The sequence below is a fragment of the Polyodon spathula genome, chromosome 15 (assembly GCF_017654505.1).
Source record: "Polyodon spathula isolate WHYD16114869_AA chromosome 15, ASM1765450v1, whole genome shotgun sequence".
NCBI lineage: Eukaryota > Metazoa > Chordata > Actinopteri > Acipenseriformes > Polyodontidae > Polyodon > Polyodon spathula.
The window spans coordinates 19789504-19810783 of NC_054548.1; the positions used below are offsets into that span (position 1 = coordinate 19789504).

Below are 21280 nucleotides of genomic sequence, written 5' to 3' on the forward strand. Positions count from 1 at the left end.
GAGCTTTGAACCATGTTCCATGGAGTGTGAATCTGGGAATTAAGTGATGAAAAAGCCAGCTTTTGTAACCAAAATGTGTTGTTTTTCATGATTTGAATTAAGTGCTTGCAATTGCCAGCTTGACAGCTTTGGAGACCTGAAGTTGTCTTTGTCTGTGGAACAGCTTCTTCCCATGCATCATCCAGACATTGTGCATTTAGAAACTTCACTCGGACCACCAGGAAGTGGTTCACATAGGTCTCCCAGGTGCAGTAATAATCTTTAAAACCTGAGGAAGTTAAAAGCTTTATATCCTATTGCAGATGCACTGTGCTGCCCAGTTCCTCCCCCCCCCCCACATTTACATTACAGATACAGAGTTAGCCCAGGTATCTATGTTGTATTAACTGATTTGCACCCTGTGTTACGCATGGTACTGTTGAATAGCATGCACTGTAATTATGTTTTGCCCCCTATCTTTTCATATGAAAAGCCTGTCAAGTGAAAATGTTGATGTGAAACTCGGAATAGTGTCCTTCCAGTACAAAGCTGATTCTGACCCTTTAACATTGGCTTAAACAACATACTGTATTAAACAAAATATACTGTATACTGAGATTTCTCATAGTGTGCATGATACAGTACATATACGTTTGATGGTGAGCGATTTGATTCTAAAATCGTGACCCAGTCGGGTTTTCCTGCAGAAATTGCGTGGTACAAAATTGTTCACAGTTAATGTTTAGCTTGGGTATCATAAAATGCTGTTCTGTTCTAAATTGCAATATATATATATATATATATATATATATATATATATATATATATATATATATATATATATATATATATATATATATATATATATAAAATCTGTTTTGAAGTTTCACATTCCAAACTCAGATCTAATGTTACTGTAAACCCCGGTTGGGATCTTCATATGCAGCTCTTGCTAATTTTTTTTTTTAACCCAAAAAGTAGGGTTGCAACCTTTTATAAAATAATGATTCACTTGAAACTTTTTTTGAACAGTGCACGGTATCCCAGTGTATCTTTTATAACATTTATTCCTTTTATCCCACCCTAGTCTGTTGAAAATAAAATGCACATTTTCTCCAAAACATAGCTCAACGAAATACTTCAGGCTATGTAAACATCTTTTTACAAACTGTAGATAAACTAGGTTTGTGTTATTTTTTATTTTTCTGTCTTCTACCTTTGTGAATCCTGTTTCTCAGACACCCTGCCTCCTGTGCTGTGACCTTTCAGTTGTGATTTGTTTATTTTTTTTTAAAGGGGCGGATTAGAGTTAGCATATATTTTATGTTTCATACTACTTCTACCATAACACTTCTCTTCTGTCTTGTACACTAGGTATTCAGTACATATTTTATTAAAGCCATTCTGCCGCTATAGGTACTTCCCCAGTGCTTTGGTGTTATACCCTGCTGCAATGTGTGGTGGTGGCATCATTAATAGAGGTGCTGCATATAACGATCTGGTAGTGGGTTTTAATCCGTGGCAGTGCCAGGCTCTCTCCGGTGAGGGGACTAGGCAAAAATTTGAGGGAGCTACACTCTACTTGTGTGGGCACATAGTGTCGATGTTTTGATATGTCTTGCAAAACTTCAGTATTAGGATGGTGCAAGTTAAGTGCCTGTTTGTTTAATAATAATAATAATAATAATAATAATAATAATAATAATAATAATAATAATAATAATCCTTTATCCAACACAATTTACAAGGATTACAGTGCAGTATAAAGTGCTTTTGTAAAAGGGCTGAGGCTGTGAACCGGCGACCCCGTACACCTCAAGTGAGAGTCAAAACCACAATGCAAGAGAGCTGGGCTCATTTGCCATTGTGGTTTTAGAGCTTTTAATGTCATTTCATCTCCCCAACACAGGGCAGGATCTGAAACGGCAGTGTATCACACAACACTGCCCGTTACACTGTAATAAAATAAGCAGTCACGAAGAGGACAAACAACTGGAACATTTATAGATTATAGTTAAATGTTTATGCAAATGGTAGAAGTTGAAATAATTATAAACTTTAAATGATATTGATTGTTGACAACTGAATGTTCAACTAAATATAATGTTTAAAAGTAAACCAATAAGAATTGCTAAATGTGTTTTTTAAATAGAAACTAGTAGGAACATTTGAACTTCCCGAAATGTAATCAACACAAGAGTTTGGAGGGAATATTTTGTAGTAACGCACTTCCTCTTTCAGCACGAAAATGAATAGCTTGTTGTCGGTGCTCACACAGCAAGCGCCCAGTCAGTGAGTTCAAATTGAATGTCTGTACTGTATTGTTCGTCCCTGATTTTAAAGTTGCCTTGTTGGAGATGATGCCTGGAATGGCTTTCAATTGTTGAAACCCACAGGACGTCTCAAAGTCTTGCTGTTTTGTCACGTCGATAATTCAGAAATTTGAGATATCCCTTAATTTTTCAGTGGCGGGGCTACAGGAGGGGGGGAGGGGGGGTGCAAAGGTAAACTTTGGGGTGGCTTCAGCTGACCCAGGCCTTTTTTTTTTTTTTTAACCAGGTATTGTACAGATCCAAAGGTGACATTTTTAATGTGTGATTTTATAGTATTCACACATTGTCAAACGGTTTCGGTTAACAGAGAAAAGAAAAAAATCAGACTTACTGAGTTTTCGAAGGTTCAGAACTGTGTTCCAATTACTGGCTAGTGAACAAACCTTTGAACGGAGCACTACATAGTACACAGTCATAGTCAAGTGTTTTTCTATCACTGTAGTTGGTGTTAGTTTATAGATTGCCTTTACACTAATACACAATTAAAAAGGTTTTGGACATTCATTATTGTAATGAACATACCTAAACCATGTCATCTAAATGTATACTTTCCAGGCTGACGCATTCTGTGCGTGCATAAGCTCTGAAAGAAGCAGCCTGTGTAAAACCAGTAACACATTCTTCTGCCCAACCAAGTCGCATGCTCAGTGTTGGCTTTTGTATTCACAGGAACTACGAGCAATCCACAGCAAACGGCAGCGGCAAAAGCAGATGGAAATTGAAGTAGAGATCCAGAAACAAAAGGAGAAAGAATGGAAAACTGCAGAGCTAGAAAGACAAGAAGCCCAAAGGTATTCTTTTTACAAAATACTAGTTTTATGGCAATGTAGATCTCCCCTTTATATATATATATATATATATATAGTTCTAATATATTATATATATATATATATATATATATATATATATTGGACTTGTTTGGTCAACACAGTTTGGTCCACACAGAAGACACAACACAGGGGCAGAACAGACGATCCGCCAGACTCCTTCTCCTCGACGGGGTCGTCTCTCTCCTCCGTGGTGGCGGCCTCACCTGCTCTTCTCACGTACTTCTACTGTTCACGAGAAGAGTGCATGAAGAGGACAAGCCGAGACCAGACGACAACAGGGATTGTAAAGACATGCAGGACAAACTCAACAAGATCTTCATGCAGCAACCAGAACCGGGCAAGCTGCCAGCCCAGTCCGCCTGGCCCACTGCTGGTATGCCCCCCCCCCCCCCCCCCCCCACCTGCCACTGTCCGACCTATTGCTCTGTTGTACTTATCAAAAGTTTTACAAATTGGGAAAACTTTTGGTATGGGTTAGCTAGGAGACAAGAACATCTACACTTCGGCATTTGTAAACCCAGTTTGTTCAAACAAATGACTGGACCAAGGTTTACGTGACACATCCCCTGTTAAAATGCTACCTTCACATTCTGCAAGCTGTTCTGTAGTTTATGGATATAGTCTGTCCTTTATTTTAACCAGGAAAGTTAGTTGAGAACACATTCGCATTTTCAGTGATGACCTGTCCTTAGTTATGTTGCCATGCTCACCATACCAACAACTTTCTTCCTCTTTTGAACCTGGCAGGATAACAAAGGAGGAATGGCTCTTCTGAGCATCCATGCTGTGATTTAAATTTTCTATTACATTTAAAATAGAATACAGTAAAATTGATAGTTTGGTAATAGTGATAGCAATAGCTTATCAGTAGTTTTCTGAACTGTTTTATATCAGAAATAACCCTGTTCCATTTTTGTTTCCCAGAAAAATTGCCAGTGACTGGTTTTGATCAGGATAAAGTGAAGGTTGTGTTCTATAGAGCTCTTTATCCTTTTGACGCCAGAAGCCTTGATGAAATTACAATTCAACCTGGAGATATTGTTCTGGTAAGAACATGCACTTTTTTATTATCAATGCTAGATAATAGTGTTGTTTTAGCTTAAACCTAATTGCATTTGTTAAAGTTTGAGTACAGTAGAAATTGTAAAGTGTTTCAAACTGGCTTTTTTAAAATTTATTTTCATTTTTAATATTTTGGTTAAATTTTTGGTCAGTTTTCAGGTGTGAAAATCAACTTGCTCTGCACCAAGGCAGGTTGCTGAAATGATCAGCCCGACTCTTGCTTAAATTGCAAAGAACACATTTTAACCTATTGCACAAGTAATTCAACCAATAAGTCTCACTAGAATCTGTAGCTCTCATTTCCCCTCTGCTTTATAAAAAAATAATTCTTCAGTTATCAGCACAATTGACTAACCAGGTTTGAAATGAAAGCTGTGCTGTGAATTGACTACTGTATTTTTAAACTCTGCTTTCCCGGTGGAGGTTAAAGGGGAATGGGTAAGTTTCATGGATTGTGTTCCTCTCAATTCACTGTGAAGCCACCCACTGTCATATCACATCATCTGTTGTTCACGAGGAACTGAGCTCAAGTGGATTGCAACATAAAGTTCTACGACACAGACGGGGCACCAGGTGCTTTTGTTTTTTTTTTTTAAGATTTTGTTTAAGTATATAGCATATTAAATCTCAGGTTCCTTTTTAATGGGAAGTTAAAAATCTTGTATGCATCTTGTTGGACATATCCCTACTCCCTCAGCAGCATCTGTCGTCCTTATCATTACGGTAATTATTTTGTATAATTACAGGGCAAGTGCAATGTGTCAAGCTTAAAGAAAGAAACATCTTGTTGCATGTGTGTTTTACATGATATAATAAGCACCATACAAATGGTTGCTTCGTTTACTTTTGTTTTATTTATTTTTTTAAAGCACCCCTGGATAAAATCAGGTCATTGATCTGGTTTTAGTTTTCACCCCAGAAGTCCATTCAGAGTTCCCCTATATGAACATAGCCCCCTAGACACACCTGCTATTGAAATTAGCCTCCTTGAGGAACAGGATTTTTGTTTGTGTTTTGTAACTCCTTTCTCAAGAATGGACTATTCCTTATTTATTCTATCTTTTTATGAAAGGTATGATAGCTTAAAAGGCCAATGTAGCGTAACTGCAAAGCCGGCAAATGTCATACATTGTTCTCTTGTGCTGTACCACAGCAATGGCCTAGCTCAAAGATAAAGCTGCATTTCAAAAGGAGAGAGCTACAGCATAATAGACTATTAAGTGTTATATTTAGAAATGATTAGCTTTTTTTTTTTTCCAGCAGGCTCTAAATAGGACTAGGACTAGGATAAATAGTCTGTTCTTGAGACTCTTGATGGGAGTGAGAATTGACCCTATTTCGTTGTTGTGCAGGTGGATGAAAGTCAGACGGGAGAGCCTGGCTGGCTTGGAGGGGAACTAAAGGGTAAAACGGGCTGGTTCCCAGCGAACTATGCAGAGAAGATGCCAGAGAATGAGGTTCCAGCCAATCTGAAACATGGAGCGGCGGCTGCCCCAAAACTGTCCGCCCGTGTTACGCCAACTAGCACTGCGACACAGCCACCACCAGCAGAGCCAGTCGTGCCACCGACCATCCCTTCAACAACATCCAGCAACTGGGCTGACTTCAGCGCCAAGTAAGTTTCCCTTTATTTTTAGGGAATAGAAGTGCTATCCCAAAACTAGACAGGGTTCATATAGGTTCTTGATAGTTCTGGTAAATTATTTTAGTCCTAGAAATGTGGAGTTTTTTCAAACGTCATGTAATTTGTTTTAAACAAGCATGGCTTGCATTTTTTGGAAAAGTGTGTTGCATGCATGCAAATTACAGTTGTATTGTTTTTACTTATCTGTGATGTCAAGTCAGGCTTTGGTGTTGGTGTGGTAATTTTTTCCTCTATTCTAGTCATGTTTCATTAATTTATTTGGTTATTGTAGATGGCCAACTAACAGCACTGAAAAGTCAGATGGTGATAACTGGGACCCCTGGCCCACCCAGCCCTCTCTGACGGTGCCCAGTACAGGGCAGCTTCGACAGAGATCTGCCTTCACGCCTGCCACTGTCACAGGGTCCTCTCCCTCTCCTGTTTTAGGGCAGGTAAGCGGATGCGTCATCAAAAAAAAGAAAAAATTTACATTTGATTTAGCTGTGGTAAATTCCTGCGGCATTACAGTCTACCATGACGTGTGCAACACACTCTTAACCCTTTGCGGTCCATTTATTCAGCGCCTGTCAGGCATGTCAGGTTCAATTTATTTTCACACAAGCTGTTTATTGTACACGCGCTGTTTAAACCCCCCCCCCCCCGAGTAAAACTGGTTCAAAGGGCATTGCAATGCTAAGCGACGCTCAGTACTGCATCTCCAGCCAAGCCAAAACCCTTGTTCGCTTTATTTTTCACACACCTCTTTATAGACGTGCATACTGATAAATCCTCTCCTCATCACTCGTTTTATCACCAAACTCAATATTGTGATCCAAGTCATTTATTTTATTACTATTACGTCTCAAAAAGCTCTGCAAATGTCCGTGACATTCTTTGAGCGCTGAGTGCAGAAGCAGCTACCTCCTTTGTTTATGTCTGCTTGTCTCTGTATGCTGCAGCTGCAAGGGCTATTGGTCACACGCCCCCTTTTTTTTCGGCCATTGAATGATTCTCTTGGTTTTTTCTGGAGAAAAAATGACTAGAGACCTGTACTCGACAGACCTGACAGGGTCCGACATTGGACCGGAAAGGGAAAATCGTAATGTCGGACCTGAAAGGGTTAATAAAGAGGCCAGTGTCTCTTCACAGTATGTTATCTTTGCCAGTTTTTCTAGGATGTCTACATTCTTTACGAATAGCTAATAATTTTATTCTTACAAGCAAACTCCTATTCTTAAAACCATGGTACAGAACTTGCACAGTAAAAAATAAATGCAATTTGATTTCCACTGTCTTTTTTTCCTTGTCTCGTCAGGGGGAGAAGGTGGAGGGTCTCCAGGCGCAGGCCTTGTATCCGTGGCGAGCAAAGAAGGATAATCACCTGAACTTTAACAAGAATGACGTCATCACAGTGCTGGAGCAGCAGGACATGTGGTGGTTTGGGGATGTGCAGGGCCAGAAGGGCTGGTTCCCCAAGTCCTATGTCAAACTCATTTCAGGGCCAATGAGGAAATCCATCAGGTAAAGAACCGAGAGGAGTTCTTCTGGATTATGTATTGGTTTATTTTATTATTTACCCCTCCTTTAAACAAAAACAAAAACCATACAAATACAAAATGGTAAGCAGGACCAATGCTAGAGAAGATTGAGATAATATGAACATGGAGAAATTACTACCTGTTCTGCAAGTGTTATCTATAAATAAATATGCACCAAACTCTTTTCAGTGTAACTTTATTTTACTGTTTTCTGTCCTCTGCAGCATTGATTCTGGTTCTTCTGATAGCCCACCCATCCAGAAGAGGCCAACACCTTCTCCTAGTAAACCCACTGACCCAGGAGAAGGTAGGAACACTTCTACGATTTTATGAACCGCAAATAATGCCAGGTTTCATCCTGGATTATTAGTTCTATGCACAATGCAATTGGTGGATTAATTTGCAATTCAGAATTTTGGTGGATCGACTCACAGATTCACTGAGAGTCTATTAGAAACAGATAAATCCAATATTAATTCTCTAGAACCCACCAGTTCATAAAGTTGAAGGGTAATAAGCCTTGGAGTCAAACTTTTATTGAGAAACATTAAGCTATATGTTTGGTTTCAAATCAGTCACTTTTAAAGTCTGGGTATTGACTTTTAACATGTTGCAATAGATAAATACAGGGTGGGTAAATTGATACCTCAGGCATTATAACTAGGGCTTCTGATTAACCGATAAACAATAAAACGCCCCCGATTTTAAAATAATTAAATAAATAAAATTTAATTTAAAAAAATTAAATCGTGTAGAACAAATTGACAGAAAAAAACTCCCAATGCTTTCATACAGTGTATAAAAAACGAAAGCTCTGAAAAAAAGATTTACATAACTCAAATAGCTTAAAATAAGCACAGAAAAGTGAAATTAATAAAAACCGAAAAACAGAAGCCCTAATTGAACTAAACTTTTTTGTCTGTTTGTTGTTGTATTAAATTGCTATCATCAATGCAAAAGCTGTTCTGTGGTTTTCCCTTTTGTGGAACCTAATGTCTTAACGGTGTGTTGTAACAATATACATGCACCTTCACATTTAAATAAAGGGGCTTTAATAAAGAACCTAGTCAAACCTAATCTTTAATCGTCTAAAATGAGAAGAATACAGCGCTAATAACTGGATTTCTCAATTAACAGAATATATAGCAATGTACACCTACGAAAGCAATGAGCAAGGAGACTTGACATTCCAGCAAGGGGATGTGATTCTTGTAACTAGAAAGGAAGGTGACTGGTGGACTGGAGTAGTTTCAGATCGGACTGGAGTTTTCCCTTCCAACTATGTCAAACCCAAGGATTCTGAGGTAAGAGAGTTGATACATTTTAATGTACTTCATAAAACAAAAAGATTCATTAGCATTTGGGTATTTGTTTACGTGTTTTTATAAAATCAAATAAAGTGCTTCTTTTTTTTAAATGACAGTTTTAACTGTAGCCACTACCCTCACCCCACCTAAATTCCACACATATATAAAATGTGTGTGATTGTGTTAAATGGAGATGAATATTTTTGTCCTGTGCTTCGTGTTGAGTCCCACAGCTGAGGACTAACTGCAGTTATTGATCAATTGACTGTATATATAGGCAATGACGTTTGTACTATGGATTTTCATTCGTTCATTCAGGAAGCTGGCTCGGCAGGGAAGACAGGTAGCCTGGGAAAGAAGCCAGGTAATTAATTACATTTTATTATGACTTTCCTTCCTAGTGTCTAGTGTGGGTCAGAATAGTTTTCTTAAGGGCAACAGTTATATGTTTGGTATGTACTGTTCTGCAAAGTGGTGTTTATTTTAACTTTTAAAAAGTTGATCTCATTATACACACTAGCGCCATCACGTTTTACTGTGCTTTGTGACAACACTAAAACCCAGCAGAACTACAACAACCATATGCATATGCTTATACCAGAGAAATGGAGACCTTGTTTATTGATAGTGTTAATAGATTTTCAAATGTTGTAATTGCATTGTTTGTTAAATTATGATCGTTAATGATGGACCGTTTTCTAAAAGTCAGATTGGTGGTGGGCATCCTTCTTGAAATGGGCAGTTCAAAGAGAAAGGGACTGCTACATCCAGATGGTTATTTTGTGTCATGTGGAGGTGCAGTGACAAAAAAAAACCCAAACAATTAACTGATAAAGAACGACCCGCACTCTCCACTAAAAAAAAAAAAACAATCCAAAGCACTAAAGTACAATTTATATTCCTTTTTATTTCATTTTTGATTAAAAAAATATTTTATATCCATCCCAATTCGGAATGGAGCTGCAGACGTGTCTCGGCAAACTACCTTCCTCAGTAGCAGATGCCCAGCCAGTCTACAGAGGTCACTGGTGCCCTCCCCACCTGGGTGGTGCTTGGCCAATTGTGTGCTGCCCCTTGGGAACTCCCATCCATGGTCAGTAGTGGAATAGCCTGGACTCTAACCAGTGATCTCCAGGTTATAGGCTGCGTCCTGCACTCCACGCAGAGTGCCTTTACCGGATGTTCTGTTCGGGAGCTCTCTGTTTCTTATATAGTATTGCCATATAATCCAAACACAACATGCTTTGAAACAAAAGAAGGTAATCGGTAGATTTTAAACAAAACAAAAAAACGCCTTAATTTTTTAATCAAGAAAACTTGAAAACTTGTCCAACGTGAATGTAGAGGCCTAAAGTGTGTATCCTAGCAACATGCTAATCTACCGTACTAGCACTAAAAGAAGTGCACTCTCACGTACTCAAGGTTTTAATGCAAACCGGCGACAGACTTCAAACTGGGTTCTAATTGCAAATACAGTCTGTAAATACAGTATAATTGTAAATCTTGAAAAACTACTCGCTTCTAAATCTTTTGTAGTCATTTTTGTATTACTTTAGTACAGATACATGTTAATTTAGATTCATATGTTTTTTTCTGACTTTATGTGAACAAAAAGACACACATTTGCCCGTTTTCCCATTGGAAATAGTGATATTTTGAAATATCACTGTCCTGGTCACAAAAGCAAAGTTTGTGGGGAATAATAGCCATTTTCTATACTTTAGAGGCATAAGAAATTAGGAAATAACACTTACTACCCAAGAACAAAAAAAAATAAAAAAATTGTTACACGGTGTGATCAGTAATCGATGCATTGATTAATTGTTGCACCCCTACAATGCACTGTATATATACACTGATGTGCTAAACTTACTTTCTAATTGCCCTTTACCTATGCAAAGGTCTGTCAAGATGCATAGTGTTTAACATATGTCTACCTTTTAATGTCTCCCTTGGCTTTGACAGAAATTGCCCAAGTCATTGCGCCCTACACAGCGACGGGCACTGAACAGCTCACCCTGGCTCCTGGGCAGCTCATACTCATTAGAAAGAAGAACCCAGGGGGGTGGTGGGAAGGGGAGCTACAGGTGAGTGAATGCAGAGTAACTGATATCAGCTAGTTAGTAGGTAAAAGAAATGCTTCATCCAATTAGAAGTAGTATCTTGAAAAGGTAAAGCGCATTTTTTGATTTTTTTTTTTTTTTGGTTTGTTTTTTTATTGCAGCTAAAGTAAATGATCAGACTTTTTGTATTGCTCCAGAATTGGTTAAATACAACAGGCACAACTAGTAGTGCAAAGGCATTTGGACACCAGGCTTTACAGGATAAAGAACAAAAAAAAAATGGACATTTGTTTATCCTTTTTTTTTTTTTTTTTTTTTTTTTTTTTTTAATTTTGGCCGTTGCCAATTATTTTTATTTTCTACCAATTTGAAAATGGCCAATTATTATTTAGGCTCGGCTCACCTCTACCACCTGTGCGCTGACTCGGGAGCGGCGAAGATGAACACACGCTGTCCTCCGAAGCATGTGCTGTCAGCAGGCCGCTTCTTTACACACTGCGGATTCACCACACAGCCGCCCAGGAGCTACAGCGTCGGAGGACAACGCAGCTCCCGGGCAGCTAACAGGCAACGCTCAGCCAATTGAGCGCCGTCTCCTGGGAACTCCCATCCACGGTCGGCTGTGGAATAGCCCAGACTCGAACCGGCGACATCCAGGCTATAGGGTGCATCCTGCACTCACGCAGAGCGCCTTTACTGGATGCGCCTCTTGGGAGCCCCCCCTGACATTTGTGTATCTTTTGATAGGTATTTTGTAAAGTAATTGAGATGGAAAGGGAGAGAGTTAAATGCAACCTGATCTACTTTCTTGTGTTCCTTGTGAAAACAATTGCTGCACTGTGCTTCAATGCCCTTGACATAGAGCTGTATTGCTATTGATACTGATCTTTAGTTGGCAGTTATGACCAAATGCATTTCTGAAGTATTGAACTGTCTTGCCTGCATCACAAGCATCCAGGATTGGGTTCTGTGGAACGGAGCTCAACCTTGAACAGCATTGTAGGTCAACTGACAAGGTATTAACCATAAGTACCATTAAAGTATGCGTGGCAGTCCACGGGTTTATGACAGTTAATACTTTTAAAATATGAGATCTAACTTGGGTGTTGTAAAATGCACCGAATGTTAAGAATATATAATTTTCTGAAAAGTAATTGCGATATCAAAAGTCTTATAAACACAGTTTTCACACAAATTAATTCTAATAGTGTACTGCACGTGTGCAAACTTGGACATCATTCCCACACATGTGATTATTAAAGCAACTATATCCATATTTCTAGCAGAAAGAAAACACAGCAGCAATAATAATTAAACTTTCTGGACACAGAGACGAGACTTAGTACCTAAACAGTGGGAATTGAGAGAGAAAGTTTTGTTACGTTCCCATGTGATAGTCCATTGATCAAAATGTTGGGGACAGTAGTACTTTTTTGTAAATATTACAGCTCGACAATTATTTTTATTGTAAAAAGATCAACAAAGCAAGATCAAGATGAGGAGAAAGGAAAGTATGATGACTTTCGGTTTTGCTTGTCAAGCTATAGAACGGTGTCTTGTGTAAGGGTGGAGATGAAAAGCAGGCTGATGGCACATAATGGGAACTGCTTCATGATTTTAGATTATATAATATGTTGTCCAAGGGGTGCTTTTCTATTTTGTGTTGTATTTATTTGTTTGAAACAACAGCAAAAACATTAATAACAGAATTAGAAATGGATGTCAGATTTCAGTATTTGTTCAAAATAAAACTCCATTACTACAACTATACTTGTTCACACAGAAATTGCATATACTGTTGTAAACACAGAAGTGTCGTTTTCAGACAACCAATTTTCTGATTCAGTTTTCCAAACACATTCGTTTTATGAAAACTTGATCTCATGAAAACGTACTGATTGATTATACTGTTTGAATTAAGTTTTATTTGGACAAGGTGTTTTTGTTGACTGTCCAAGTGAAGCCAACACAGAGGCAGTTGCTGACTGACCTTGAGTAGCTCTTAGCCCTTGATCTAATCATATGACCCCTGCTGAGAAATGTCCACAGACTTGCAGAGCATGATATTTAAACTTTTTTTTTTTTTTTTGTGTGTGTTGCATTTTTAGGCTAGAGGGAAGAAACGACAAATAGGGTGGTTCCCAGCTAATTATGTTAAGATGTTAAGCCCCAATACCAGTAAATGTACTCCAAGTGATCCCCCCAAACCCACAGCTCCTAATGCAGGTAGGTGGTTTAAATAATATTAAAGCTTTTGAGGTGGTGTAGGGTGAGTGGATACTAGCAATGTGATGCAGCATCTTCCTCATCTTTAACACATTAAACATTAATGCATTAACATTTTGCAGAGTCACAAAGTCATGTTTAATTGGCAATAATAATAATAATAATAATAATAATAATAATAATAACAACTGCTGCTAAAGGTTAGAGGCCAATGCAGTAATATAAAGGAAGAATATTTAGGAGGTAGCAGTACACCATAAGCCCTATTGTGTGGCATTTTGTACTTGGTCGCAGTCTATTGTTCTCCTTCTCCTTAAAAGTAAGTTCTCTACAATTTTTAATTTCAAGTAACCTTAAAGACAAGAGGGTTACAGTAGTTAACTTTGTTTGTTTGTTTGAGGATTTTGCTGCTGAAATTGTAAAAATATAGATAAAAAAAAAGTTAGTTTATAGATATGTTATATTGCATACATGAAAGATTTCAAAGACTGCATAGCCCATACATTTTAGACAAACACACTAGTGCAATATGTTATGTGATTCTAAATTAATTCAGTTAATTGGTGCTGTGACAGGGTAGCATCATAGCCCAAGCTGTTACCAGCAGGAATTGGACCCAGAGACAGAAAGCTGCAGTTTAAGCATATATGCGCACATTTAACAGAATAACACAAAACATAAGAACAAATAAACATGGCACCAGGGCCAAAACAAATGTTCAAACAAACCAAAACCATACAGAAAGGGCATTCGCCATCACTGCAAAGTTTTCAAACCAATACAAAAATCAGAGCACAAATACTCGCCCCCAAACTCCTCCCACAAAAGATTTCTGGCTCCTTTTTATACATGTTTCCTCTCACCAATTACTTAATTGTGGAATGGCCACACCTGGGATTGCTGGCAGTGACAGATTTTACCTCATCCCGGCCAACCTTACATTCCCACACACACATTGATGTCAATTAAGCGTTTGAAACGTTGAGGTAGAGTTTAAGTTAGACCAATATAGTGCTTTAACTGGGGTTGAACCAGACCTTAATTTAGTACCTTGATAGCGGTCAGTGTTAAGTTGTATTTTACCCATTGAGACACACACATTTTAATGAACGAACTAGGTTGGTAGAGCTTGTGAAATCCTGAATGCAGTTAATAACTTCGAAGGCCTTCAGATCCTGTTCTTTTGATGTGAAATGTTGCCTCTAAATACAGGTTCTGTTTTGCAGTATGCCAGGTGATAGGCATGTACGACTACATTGCACAGAATGATGATGAGCTTGCCTTTGGAAAAGGACAAATTCTAAACGTTTTGAGCAAGGAGGACCCTGATTGGTGGAAAGGGGAACTAAACGGCTCTGTGGGGCTATTTCCATCTAACTACGTCAAACTAACGACCGACACAGACCCCAGTCAGCAATGTAAGTGAAATACTGCCCTTTTCGTTTTGATTTTTATTAATGTTGATTTTTTTTTTTTTTTTTTGTTGTAAATAACAGAAAAACATGCAGCATTGCTATGAGTCAGTCAACCAGTTGCGGGATTCAAAGCTGTCTGCTGCACTTATCTCTTTGAAGGCCTTCTGTAGTGCAATATTTAGTTGTTTCTTTTGATTATTTCTTTCCCAACCCTTGCTGTTAGTCCCATCCGTGTTGTAGCATGTAATACATTTTTTTGTGTTCTTTTTCATCTGTTTGTGTCATGCTGTTTTTGATTTTGTTGTGTTTTTTTTGTTTTTTTTTGTTACATGCCTGACTCATTATGTTTTTCCAAGCTTGTATTTTTTGCACATTTTCGTTTTTATTTTATTTTTTTTTGTTTTTTGCTTATGTGTTGTGTTTTCCTCCTTTTTCTAGGAATCATATGTTGCCCATTCCCTACTCAGGCTTGAAAGTCCTCAAAGAGACCCACTATCCCCTATTCACTGCCCCGAGGGATGATGGGAGATGCAGCCCTGATCATGTGACTCCTGCATGATCACCAACTGCCTTCTGACTAGAAGAACCCACTGCAAAGCAGTTTATTACCTCATTTATAATGTTAGATGCACGTTATCAACATTTAGGTTCCTACAATTTTTTTAAAAGTAATTTTGATTTGAAATTTAAAAAAAATAAAAATAAAAAATATAAACTTCAAAACATAAGTCAGGATAGTGGGTCCTTTTGCGGATTTCCGTTTACTAATTCTTACATGGAATTATAATTATTTTTTTTTTAAACCGAATATGTCTACAGCTAATAGAAAAAAGGCAAAAGTGCTTCCACTGGCTTTTCTCCCACCCTTCCCCTCCTCTACCTTGCAAAATGACCCACTATCAAGGAATGCTGCATGTGATGTTTTACTGTTCATAATACACATCGCCCGAGACACCCAACTTTGTGTTCCAGTCACTAGGGGGTAAGCAAAGTTTTTTTTTTTTTTTTTTTTTTAGACTTTTAGGAGTCGATGTAATTGGTAGATTGAATGTTGCTTCTTACAAATGGTGTATATGATAATGCTCTTCAAATTAAACATAAAGAAATCAGAACTTCTTTGCTTACCCACTCAAATGTCCCTGTGTTTTGTTTTGTTTTATATCATTTAACTTTTATCTTGTGTGTGTTTTTTTTTTGTTTGTTTTTTTGAGGTGAGGGATGGTTTAAAAAAAAAAAAACCAAAAAAGAAAAAAACTATATAGAAAAAGTACAATTGCAATTGCAATCCAGAGTATTTCTAGCCATCACAACAGTTGTTAATGGTTAATTTAGTGTGGGTGCCTTTGTGGCTGCCCTGTTGATCATAATGTGTGAACTGGTAAGGGAGAAGGACTTTTGTGATGATTCTCTGTTCCATTCTTCCTTTAAATTACTATTGTTTGTATTGCCACAAAGGTCCTTTGTTGTAGCATCTGTATCCCAAGTACTGCTAGTCACGTACAGTGACCAACTTTTTATTTTTATATTCGAGATCAAATTTATTGAATAGTGTTTTATTATTATTGTTGTTAACATAGTATTTTAATTTAGTTTTTTTATTATTTTAGTTTTTTATTATTATAGTTCACTGTTGCTTGAGTATAACGTTGTAACAATGTTCTTATTAGTGTAATCACAAAACCTTTCAGTAGATATATATATATATATATAATATATATATATATATATATATATATATATATATATATATATATATATATATGTGGATGAACAGCTTTTCAATGAACGAAGTAATCCACTTTCTTGACAAGAAAGAATGTATCAAAAATACTACCCTCCAGTTAATTCCAATGTTTACAAGTGAAATATATTTTAGACTGTGGTATTTATACAAATTAACATTCAATGGAGCTTTCTGCCAAGTATTGGGATTAAGTTACACACATACAAGTTTAATTCATGACTAACATTTTATAACTACTTGAAGCATGACAATTGGTTAAAAAGCATAGTGTATCGGTACCATATCTTCTTTTTTGTTGATTATTCCTGTGTCTGATGACAGTATTGTAGTTTTAATGGTTTAGTAACGCGTTGGGCTTGCACCATGTGTGTTATCAAATGATGCTGTATTATGACAGTATTGGAAGTTGCTGCTTTTATAAAAAATGTCGGTTAAAGTGGTCATACTGTTTCACAAAAGACCTGCCACCCGTGTTGGAGTAGTGGTGGATCATGGATTTACTGTCACCTTTTTTGATAAATATCAAAGCTGGTAAAAGTACACAATGAATGCTGTATCTCTCTTCTCCATTACAATGCAGAAAGAACAATTGATGCTCCTGCTCTGTTGCACTTGGTTACTGAAGTATTTCATTGAAATGAATGTTATTATATATATAATATATATATATATATATATATATATATATATATAGTATGAATATATATATATATATACGAAAATGCTTTTTTATAGAAAATTTAGGTATTACATGCGTGCGTCATTATAGAAATGACATGTGTAAACAACTATTAAATGTGCCATGGTAATAGCAGACCTATCAGTGTGTGTGCTTTCTTTTCTTTATTGGAATGTACAGTACTACAGACTGGCTCAGTATTGAACCTTATATTGGAATTTAGATCTTGCATTTCTTGTTGATACCCACTTATTGTGCCCTAATTGTCAAATTCATTCAAACTAAACAATTGCTTGTTTAACCCTCCTGATTCAGTTTATTTCTTTATTTATATATAGAGACCATCACTTTCAGTTCACACAAAATGTCTCATTTTCAATCACTCGACAACATCCACACTAGAGAAATATTCATTTAATGATCAACAAAATGACAATATGTAAAATCCCCATAACATCCCCATAGCATGATGCTAGCACCAACATGCTTCACAGTAGGGATGGTGTTCTTTGGGTGATGCGCTGTGTTGGGGTTCTTTTGAAAGTGCCTTGGTGCTCATGGTTGAGTCTTTGCTTTGAAATGCATTACCCAGCAGAGGGAACCTACAGGAACTGCTGAATTTATCCTGAAATAATGTAAATCACTACAATTTAACACGGGTGGAGACCACTTAACTTGGTGTGTGATTTTGAAGGCGATTGGTTACACCTGAGCTATTTTAGGATTGCTATTACAAGGGGGGTGGACACTTATCCAACCAAGCTATTTCAGTTTTTATTTTTAATTAATTTTCTACAAATTTCTCTTTTTTTTTTTTCACCTTGAAGTTGAGGGGTAGGATGTGTAGGTAAATGGGGGGGGGGACGGGACGGGACGGACGGACTATTTTAATGCAGTTTAATTCCAGGCTATAGTGCAACAAATGTGAAAGGGGGTGTAGACTTTCTATAGGCACTGTGTGTGTGTGTGTGTGTATATATATATATATATATATATACACACACACACACACACACACACAGTACTGTGCAAAAGTTTTAGGCAGGTGTGAAAAAATGCTGTAAAGTAAGAATGCTTTCAAAAATAGACATGTTAATAGTTTATATTTATCAATTAACAAAATGCAAAGTGAGTGAACAGAAGAAAAATCTACATCAAATCAATATTTGTTGTGACCACCCTTTGCCTTCAAAACAGCATCAATTCTTCTAGGTACACTTGCACACAGTTTTTGAAGGAACTCGGCAGGTAGGTTGGCCCAAACATCTTGGAGAACTCTGTGGGGGCCATACCATCACTTCCAGGACTCCTGTACTTCTTTACGCTGAAGATAGTTCTTAATGACTTTCACTGAATGTTTGGGGTTGTTGTCATGTTGTAGAATAAATTTGGGGCCAATCAGATGCCTCCCTGAAGGTATTGCATGATGGATAAGTATCTGCCTGTAATTCTCAGCATTGAGGAGACCATTAATTCTGACCAAATCCCCAACTCCATTTGCAGAAATGCAGCCCCAAACTTGCAAAGAACCTTCATCATGCTTCACTGTTGCCTGCAGACACTCATTCGTGTACCGCTTTCCAGCCCTTCAGCGAACAAACTGCCTTCTGCTACAGCCAAATATTTCAAACATTGACTCATCAGTCCAGAGCACCTGCTGCCATTTTTCTGCACCCCAGTTCCTGTGTTTTCGTGCATAGTTGAGTCGCTTGGCCTTGTTTCCACATCGGAGGCATGGCTTTTTGGCCGCAAGTCTTCCATGAAGGCCACTTCTGACCAGACTTCTCCGGACAGTAGATGGGTGTACCAGGGTCCCACTGTTTTCTGCCAATTCTGAGCTGATGGCACTGCTGGACATCTTCTGATTGCGAAGGGAAGTAAGCATGATGTGTCTTTCATCTGCTGCAGTAAGTTTCCTTGGCCGACCACTGCGTCTACGGTCCTCAACGCTGCCCGTTTCTTTGTGCTTCTTCAAAAGAGCTTGGACAGCACATCTGGAAACCCCTGTCTGCCTCGAAATTTCTGCCTGGGAGAGACCTTGCTGATGCAGTATAACTACCTTGTGTCTTGTTGCTGTGCTCAGTCTTGCCATGGTGTATGACTTTTGACAGTAAACTGTCTTCAGCAACCTCACCTTGTTAGCTGAGTTTGGCTGTTCCTCACACAGTTTTATTCCTTCTACACAGCTGTTTCTGTTTCAGTTAATGATTGTCTTTCAACCTACATATTGAATTGATGATCATTAGCACCTGTTTGGTATAATTGTTTAATCATACAGCTGACTATATGCCTACAAAATCCCTGACTTTGTGCAAGTGTACCTAGAAGAATTGATGCTGTTTTGAAGGCAAATGGTGGTCACACCAGATATGGATTTGATTTAGAATTTTCTTCTGTTCACTCACTTTGCATTTAGTTAATTGATAACACCATGTAACAATTTTTTTTTTTTTTGGTTCCTGGGTAGTAAGTGTTATTTCCTAATTGCTTATGCCTCAAAAGTATAGAAAATGGCTATTATTCCCCACAAACCTTGCTTTTGTGACCAGGACAGTGATATTTTGAAATTTACCTATTTTCCAGAACATTCCAGATAGATTCAGTGCTGAGTAAACTTGGAGTAACTTCTAGAACTTTCCAGTAATATAAATAGTAGTATAAATACAGGTGCCTTAAGCCTACCAGTTCACTTTAGTTCCAGCTGCCTAGCAGAGTACGGCTGGGAGGTCATAGGAAACTTCAAAATGGTGGCATTCCTGATGAGTCTCCAAGGCGTTTTTACCAAGTTTCCCTGCTATCTTTGCCTTTGGGACAGCAGGGACACCAAGGTGCACTACCACAGGCGGGACTGGCCACAGCAGACCGAGTTCTCTGTGGGGAGGAACAACGTCAAGTGGGAGCCACTGGTGGACCCCCGGAAGGTGCTGATGCCACCACTGCACATCAAATTGGGCCTTATGAAACAACTTGTCAGAGCTCTAGATAAGGAGTCGGCAGCCTTCAAGTACCTTCAAGACTTCTTCCCTAAGCTGTCTGAGGCAAAGGTCAAAGCCGGTGTCTTCGTCGGACCACAGATAAAGAAGATCCTGGAGTGCAATGAATTCCCCAAGAAGCTCACTAGTAAGGAGAAAGCGGCTTAGAACAGCTTTGTCGCAGTGGTTCGGGGCTTCCTGGGCAATCACAAGGCCGAAAACTATGTGGAGCTGGTTGAGACTCTGGTGAAGAACTACAGCACAATGGGCTGTAGGATGTCCCTCAAAGTCCATATCCTTGATGCTCATCTTGATAAATTCAAGGAGAACATGGGCGCGTACTCGGAGGAGCAAGGCGAGCGCTTCCACCAGGATATACTGGACTTTGAACGTCGCTACCAAGGACAGTATAATGGGAACATGATGGGAGACTATATTTGGGGGCTGATTCTTGAAAGTGATGTACAGTATAATCGTAAATCTCGAAAAACTACTCACTTCTAAATCTTTTGTAGTCATTTTTGTATTACTTTAGTATAAATACATGTTAATTTAGATTCATGTGAACGAAAAGACACAAATTCGCCCGTTTTCTCAATGGAAATAGGTAAATTTCAAAATATCACTGTCCTGGTCACAAAAGCAGAGTTTGTGGGGAATAATAGCCATTTTCTATACTTTTGAGGCATAAGCAATTAGAAAATAACACTTACTACCCAGGAACAAAAATTGTGTTACATAGTGTAATATAATCTATTATATTAACATGTCTATTTTTTAAAGCATTCTTACTTTACAGCATTTTTTCACACTAAAACTCAGCCTAAAACTTTTGCACAGTACTGTATATATATATATATATATATATATATATATATATATATATATATATATATATATATATATATATATATATATAATATACATTTGTAACACAAAGAAACTGGAGAGGAACAGGAAATTTAAACAAGGTAAAAGCAATCATCTAAATAAAGCTGAAGCACTAACGGATAACGACATAGAACGTCTGTACAGCACTGAAACACTATTTAAAAAAAAAACCCAACTGTACTGTTGAACCTAGTCTTCTTTAATATTAGCTTTACAAGGACATCCATGTATTATAAAAATATATGCCTTTTTAGTGAGTTACAGGAAAACAATTCCATCTCGGGTTTCTGTGACAGTTTATAAATGACTTGACCTTCGGTCTCGTAATTTATGACATCACAGAAACCCGAGATGGAATTGTTTTCCTGTAACTCACTGAAGCACATCTTTTATATATATAATATATACAGCATAGATATAAAATTGCTTATAAATTACATTTTAAATAGAAAATGATTCCCTGTATTCTGGTTCTGTGTTTTTTGAAATAATTCCCAATATCTTTAATGTCCACTGACTAGACATGACCTCTGTTGTAACCCTTCCCCCTAACACTGTGCTATGATACTGGTATGGATGGGAGAGACACAGCTATTGTGGACCCTATTCACAGTGGA

General features: G+C 37.8%; 1 protein-coding gene across 1 annotated transcript in view; it reads left to right on the forward strand.

Moving 5' to 3' along the window:
• itsn1 (intersectin 1 (SH3 domain protein)) overlaps window positions 1-21280 on the forward strand; it is a 76005-nt gene that overhangs the window by 45361 nt on the left and 9364 nt on the right. Inside the window, exons 17-28 of the mRNA XM_041271605.1 lie at window positions 2982-3103; window positions 3379-3515; window positions 4067-4188; window positions 5557-5819; window positions 6121-6280; window positions 7144-7349; window positions 7591-7673; window positions 8504-8670; window positions 8992-9037; window positions 10639-10760; window positions 12845-12962; window positions 14189-14380. Of these exons, the coding sequence (XP_041127539.1) occupies window positions 2982-3103; window positions 3379-3515; window positions 4067-4188; window positions 5557-5819; window positions 6121-6280; window positions 7144-7349; window positions 7591-7673; window positions 8504-8670; window positions 8992-9037; window positions 10639-10760; window positions 12845-12962; window positions 14189-14380 (1738 nt within the window). The remainder of the gene's footprint in view (window positions 1-2981; window positions 3104-3378; window positions 3516-4066; window positions 4189-5556; window positions 5820-6120; window positions 6281-7143; window positions 7350-7590; window positions 7674-8503; window positions 8671-8991; window positions 9038-10638; window positions 10761-12844; window positions 12963-14188; window positions 14381-21280) is intronic.